The 6,878-nt window shown below is 50.4% G+C and overlaps 1 protein-coding gene across 1 annotated transcript; it reads right to left on the reverse strand.

Moving 5' to 3' along the window:
* Nucleotides 1–208: 208 nt before the first annotated feature.
* Nucleotides 209–3,096, reverse strand: LOC120850406 (putative nuclease HARBI1). Its single transcript, XM_040222882.2, has 4 exons — nucleotides 2,682–3,096; nucleotides 1,897–2,166; nucleotides 1,128–1,275; nucleotides 209–371 (listed from the first exon to the last, which is right to left on the reverse strand). The coding sequence occupies exons 1-4, from the start codon at nucleotides 3,094–3,096 to the stop codon at nucleotides 209–211; spliced, it is 996 nt and encodes a 331-aa protein (XP_040078816.2).
* Nucleotides 3,097–6,878: the final 3,782 nt, after the last annotated feature.

Here is a 6,878-nt window from a genome sequence, read left to right on the forward strand (position 1 = left end):
TGGGTTACTAAACCTAAAACTATTCTGCCAGTGGAGAGCTTCTAAAAGAGATTATAGTCAAAGCTGTAGTCAGCTCAGCTTAGCTGCCCCTCTGCAATCCTGTGACAAGAAAAGTGGGTGAACCTTCTGCAGAACCCAAGTAACCCAAGTCCAGAGTTACAGCAAACAATGCTTTCACCAGCCTCATTTATGTGATATGACCAGGTGATTAATGCATAAACTCTTCAGAGAACATGTCTTTCTTACCTGGTGGATCTGTGAGGGAGACATGGTGCCGGATGCTGTAATTGTGGAGGACCACACACGCCACGATAATACGGCAGCACACGCCCGGAGTGTACTGCAGTACCCCTCCCGACCTGTCGAGACACCTGAAGTAGTGGCGTAGCAAGGAATTTTGTTAATTCAGTATTTACTGTTAGTGATGACTATATGAAGTTTATGCAGCCCCCAGAACCCTTTGGCAGTCCTGTCTATTTACTGCTCCTCGAAGTCCCTGCTTTTATATGCGTTCCCCCCATTGCCTGCATTTCCGGTTTGACTATACCGTAGTTCATACTTTCTGTGATCCCACTTTCAGCGTATATGTTGTGCTGGGGTGCAATCCAAAGGCACCAAAGTCAAGAACAGGTCAGGCCCAGTCATTATGCAACTTTCACTGAACTGTCAGACGAAGAGGAACGATCATAAGTATGGCTGTCTAACATGCTGAAGCAACACTATATGTTCTCGGATTCCAGCTAGTACTGCACGATGCTGGAAACCGAACTTCTCTTCTAAGATAGCCCTTATGGGGAGTCTGCCACAGCCAGGCACATAGCCAGGCGGGTAAAGGAGGGGAAAGGGGAGGTGCCAGCAAAACTGGAGGACTTTAAAGAGGACCCAGATCACGCTACCTGGGCCTTCTCCCTGGATATGTGCCTAGCTCCAACTAGTTTTTTGGTCTCCAAGTGGGAACAGTGTTAACTGCACCCTTTTAGCATGAGGGTAGAGAAATAAAATAGGGACAAAAAAAAAAGATCTGTTTTTGTTTTATGCCGCACATGCAGAAAGGAGAGAAGGTAGTTCTGAGGAAATTTCAGAACAAGTTTTAGCTCCCAAACTCAGACTCTGCTGACGCTACTGACCGGAAGCGGGACTTCAATATCCCGAATGTCCTCTCTATAACTTGACGCGTCTTGGTGAGGCACATGTTGTAGGCTTCTTCGCCCTCTTCCTCCTTCGGCTTGCGAAATGGCGTCATCAGCCATGGCTGCAGGGGGTAGCCTGCATCCCCTAAAAGATTAAAAATAATATGAGATATCACGTAAAGCCATGCATAAGTAATACAATAGATATGGCTGCTTGGGGTTTGGGCTTGCAAACAAAGCGCTCCAGCAACACCTGAACTGGTAACCAAAGAGTTGCAAGTTCGTCTCCCAAGCTCTGCCGGTTTCGACATGAACGGGCATTTCGTTTGCGTGGATTTGTAGATCACTACTACGAGGGGCACCCTACAACTTCCAGGACGGCAGACCTGCAGCGCTCGCCTGAAATTCCCCACTACAGCTGTAATACATTTCCAGACTTGAACAGACGGAAGCTCACTACAGTAGATAACGGGAAGAGATTCATGGAAGAAAGCTGTATCGGTTTAAGCTTAATTCCTTCCTAACTTGTTAGTGGCCACGCAAGTAGCACAAAGGAAATGACTGGCTCGCTTTGCCCTGGTTTAACTTATTATATATTTAACTAAGTACCTATCTAGGAGTTACACTGAAATTTGCAAGCTGGCTCAAACCTTTGCCAAGATCCAAATGCAAAAAAGGCTGGATACCAAGAGGCTACAAAGCATATGGTCGTTCAGCCTGTCAACTATTAAATACTCATATGAAATCCAAATTAAAATATACCTACCCAGCAACCAGTCATCGGGCGTGCCCCCAGCCTCGAACCTCTCCGACAAGTCGCAGTTGCGCCACATAAAACTGTCATGCGTGCTCCCCGGCCACTTCACAGTGAGCTGTGTGATTTCGTTCGACGCATTGCAGACCGCTTGCACATTCAGGGAGTCATAGCCTTTCCTCTTTCGGTAGATGTTCTGGACCTTCTTTGCAATCTTGAGGGCGATGTGCGTGCCGTCGATGCACCCCAGCACCTTGGGGAATCCATTGGTTTCCGCAAAGCCTATAGATTAAAACAACGAAGTGTTCAACATTCTGTGAAGCAGTGGACATCTTGGATATATTATTTACCACATTAAAATATATACAAAAATTGGTCTATCAAAGAGATGACCTCTAAATATTCATACCTCAATTAAAGCACTATCGCACCCATTTAAACACTATTAACAAAAAAAAAGAAGGGTTTTGGGGGTGGGGGGGGGGGGGGGGGGGGCAAAGATTGATTTTGTTAGTTGTCATGGGCATTGCATGAACAATGCATTGCTGACTGAGAGTCTCGGCGACCATTCTTCACAATGCCGTTGCTCACGTCAATCTATACAACTTCGTTCGCGTCAATGAAAGTTACACTCATTAGGGTCATGCGGGAGGCACTCACTTGATCGAATGACGTTTTAGCGAACGCCCACGTTCCCCCCCGATTAAAGCTGATCAGGCTGAGTAAACGCACTAACAATTCGCACTGAAATAAAATAACAGGGTAACTAACGAGCACGACATTGGGGAAACACTTACCGCGTGCAGTACGCATTGCTGCCGGCGGGGTCACGGGGAACTTGATCCCTTTTTCGGCAAAGTTGCAGAGCGCGCTGCTCACCGAGTTTATGATGCGCGAAGCACTCGTCTGGCTCATATTCCCCACGTCGCCCACGACCGACTGAAAACTGCCGCTCGCATAAAAGCGAAGCGCCAGTAGTACTTGGGCGTCCACGGGGAGCGCACAGTTCCGAGCCGTCGGACGGCGGAGCGCAGGTGCGAGCGCCTCGCAGAGTCTCTCCATGGCAGGTCTCGGGAGACGGTAGTACCTCGCCAGATGGTTATCGGCGATGGTGTCGAGTGTCCGAGGAGTGCGGAACACACGTTGCTGCCGTAGATTCCGCTCCGCGTCGCGCTGCTGCTGAAGCAGGTAGACGACGTACGCGGCAGCCATTTTGGTTAAAAGTCGCCAAAACGTTCGTAAGATCGATCGGAAGCCTGTCGTAGGATTTCGTCTTAACTTACGCAAAACTTACGAACATTTTGCTTCGGGAATACTCAAGAGTTCGTAACTTTGTCGTAAGATAAATTTACGAACTTTTGTTGTCGCAAGAAAGTTTCGGGAATCGAAGGCCGGATTCTCAAAGCGAACTTGCGACGAAAAAAATGCGTACGACAAATTTGAGAGAAAATCCGTATTCTCGAAACGAAAATGTCGCAACTTTTGCGCAGGTTACGACAGAATCCTACGCAGCTCCGAAGCTGTCTTACGCACTTTCTACGATCAAATTAACATGGCGGACAACGTAGCTCAGTTGCGCGGTCGCGACTACGCGGACATTTATTTTTCTACCTGCTCTTCTTGCGCGTCCCGACTTCAAGCAGCACGAAACAAATGAAGAAGTACTTGAAACCGACCACGAGGAACATGAACGCTGGATCCACAGACACCCGGAAACGGAAACAAAGGCAACGATCCCACCGACCAAGCGAGTTCGGCAGAATATATAGGCCTAGCAGGCACTCCGACCCGTTCCGGGGCAGCATTGCTCAGACGGTCCTTGGCCAAGACCGGCTGGCTTGCTGAATGGAATATGCCAGCGCGACCCTTGTGGACCCTCCCCGTATGAATAGTTTGATAGCTGAACTAAATTTCAGAGGTCAAGTCTGAACTAAATTTCAGAGGTCTCGATCACCTTGTTTTCCGAGGCAGCGGTGACGAACGCTGTCGTCGAAAAGGGACTCCTCGATTCTATCTCCTTGTTTTGTGTGATATAGAGCTCAAATAAACGCCGTATGGTTTACCTTCGCAACACGGTGTGTACACTTTGTTATTAGTATGCCATTTTTAACTGTCGAGCTGTATCAGTTTGTGGGAGCTACGCGACGCCGGTCCAACCTTTTTTTGCCGAGTGTCACGTCAGTATCGAGTTGCAATCGTAGAAGATCGGTCCCGAAGCGCCTACCGAAACGCAGTCTGAAATCTGAATCCAGCACTTTGATCAAACGCACGCGTCCGCTCCAAGTGTGAACAGGTATTTGCGTGACTCTTGCTGACACTCTCGTAGTTCAAACATATCTTTTTTTAACGTCGGCTCACTCCTGCATTTCCGAGGCCGCGAGAAACGCCGCAGCGGTTTGTTTCCATCTACGTTTCTTTGCAAACGACTGGCACAGTGCTTTTACCAACGATGACAGTTGTGCTGACTTCGTAGCCATCAAGTTTGCAGCAGTCAACGAAGCGTTTAAATCGTGTTAGCGTCGATATACCACTGCACGGACACGAACCCCAGACAAGCGGTGGTGGAAAGGCCACCCGTGTTTATGAGAATCGGCTTGAACACTAAACATTTACACACAGCCAGGACAGGACATACACAGAGCTGTCTATCAACGAGTGGTTAGCCTGCGTTTGTTATTAAAATCCACGTTCTCCGAACTATGCCTAGCTCTCTAATTGGTTGTTCGTTTTGCCGAAGACGCCGTTGCCATAGCAACAGCACCGGAAGTCATCGTTTCTCCGTAAGAGGTCGTAACTTTCCTCCTCTCAGTTAAGAACGCGTTTGTGAATACCGTTCTCGCCTCATCTTACGATGATCGTAACTTTACGAACTTCGTAGCTAAGTTGTCGCAGGTAAGAGGTTTTTTATGAATCTGGCCTCTGGCCTCTGGTGTTGCCCACGGCACCGTATGTAACAGCTCCTGCCAGATCTCCTTGGATGTTGTTGTCCACTGTTGGTCGAGTGGCTGTCGAGTGGTCGCCGCCGCACACATCGACTTGAGGATATGGTAGTGGCCATGGTACAGGGAAAAATAAAACGCCCAATGGCCAGCTATCTGTTGGAATGTCCTCCTGCGCCGTGGCGCCGTCAGGACTGGCAGAACGGCCTCAAGGTCTTGGAGGCAACTTGTGGTGTGGGATAACGTTTGTCGCGTCCCACCATTAAGAAAAAAGCCCAAAACTTGATAGTCTGGGTCGGAGTGAGGATCGTGTCCTTTAAATTCAGTTGGAGTCCGTGTGTCTGCACGAGACAAGTTAGATCCGCTGTTACTTGTTGAAGAAAGTTCGAGTCACCGTGTGCAAATAAAAAATAGCCAAGGTGGCTCCATACCCAGACACCTTTGGTTCTGGCATAGCGCGTGATCGCATTAGCGAACATTTGCATTACAAATGGAGCCGGCCTGATCCCGAAGGCGAGGACTGTGAAGCGCTAGTACTCTCCATCCAGACGGAAGGTTGCGAGTCGGCGTGCCGCTGGGTGGAGGCCAAAGTGGTAGTACGCTTCTGTTAAGTCTAACTTAGTGAAAAATTGTTGCTTGGGCAGTGGATTGATCTGAATAGCTACCGGCAAAGGAGGTAACTGAAAGTTTGGCGCCTTCAGGTGCGGTGTCAATGCCGCACAGTTCAGCACACACCTACTCTCGGTTTTGTTTTTTGGGACCACTTGGATCTTATTTAAAAATGGTTCGCTATTTGTCTTTTCCAGCACGCCCGAGGCGAGCATAGATCGCACTGCTTCTCGTAAAACCGGTAGTTGGTCAGGTTTCAGGGGCTGGTTTTTCACCACCGAGGACTTATCGCAAGCAATTCGCAGACTAGGTGGATCTGCTGGGGGGTGATATCCTATGACTTCATCTAGACTCGCCCAGTCGACTGACGGAGGGGGGAGACTCGGTCTGACGGGTCAGAAAGCGAATACGGAAGGTCGCGCGGCAGTTCGTCTCGTGTCATCGTCGTCTTGTTCATCGTGTTCGGGTTGGTCTGAGTCGACTGGTACGTCATGTGCCTCCAACCATCTGCGGATTCGTTCGGGTCTGAGGGCGAGCGTGTCGTCCTCAGATTCTAGTGTCTCAAGGGGCTCTGTGGTACCGGAGGGCGGGGTAGCGTCTTGTGACTCGGGGACAATTCCTACTTCTTGCAAGGCTTTTGCCAGATGTGTTGTGGAACAAGATCCTGCACCACGGCGAACGTAGGGACTCCATCTGTCACGGCTACGGTAGGTTGAGCTGGGCCAGTTATGAAGTTCTTTAGATGTGCCTTGCTCAGCTTCGAGCTCTCGTTAAAGTTCAAGACACTCGGGGGGGGGGGGGGGGGTGGCTCGGGTGGACCTTGTGTTGGGTCTGGTAGGGGAGGCCGGCGGCGAGTCTCGTCGGCGGGGTCTACTGGGCCTGGTGCTGGGAGCACCGAGGAGGTACGTTGCGGAGGGGTCTGTGTAGCCCTCAAGGGCGGCGGTCCAACCGCCTTGGGCGACGTGATAGAGCAACCGCACCCAGTCGAAGATTCGGAGTTTTGCACGGGGGCTGAATCCGGTATACGCACAATCCCAAACCTCGACATAGTGCTCCAGGAGCTGGAGCTCAATGATATCTCTCCTTCCGAGATTTGTTGACTGCCTTGCTGCCGTTTGTACGTGCTGGAATGCGTCTCCGAGGTCCCTTTTGGTTGGAAGGTCATTTATGGTAAACACACGTTGAGCAGGCCTTGCGGTGTTGGTGGTCTGCTCACTGAAGGCAGCGGGGGTGACCACCGTGGTGGGTAGGGCTGTTGTCTCGGAGGTAGAGGTCCGAGGTATTACTTGACGTAGGGCTGCTGTTGCTGCTGCTGCTGCCGCTGCGGCTGCTGCTGCTGCTGCTGCTGCTGCTGCTGCTGCTGCTGCTGCTGCTGCTGCTGCTGCCGCTACGGCTGAGGTTGCTGGCTTGATGGGTAAAGAGCTGCCTGGGCTGTCGCGTTGATCC

Source organism: Ixodes scapularis, unplaced genomic scaffold (assembly GCF_016920785.2).
Source record: "Ixodes scapularis isolate PalLabHiFi unplaced genomic scaffold, ASM1692078v2 PGA_scaffold4__175_contigs__length_147842914, whole genome shotgun sequence".
NCBI lineage: Eukaryota > Metazoa > Arthropoda > Arachnida > Ixodida > Ixodidae > Ixodes > Ixodes scapularis.

What these genes read in the sequence shown, in the direction of transcription:
- LOC120850406 (XM_040222882.2), bottom strand. Translation starts at nt 3,096, where the DNA reads ATGGCTGCCGCGTACGTCGTCTACCTGCTTCAGCAGCAGCGCGACGCG. An exon ending in AGCAATGCGTACTGCACGCG is followed by an intron (nt 2,167 to 2,681) that starts GTAAGTGTTTCC and finishes TTTAATCTATAG; the next exon opens with GCTTTGCGGAAACCAATGGA. An exon ending in ATATTGAAGTCCCGCTTCCG is followed by an intron (nt 372 to 1,127) that starts GTCAGTAGCGTC and finishes CCACTACTTCAG; the next exon opens with GTGTCTCGACAGGTCGGGAG.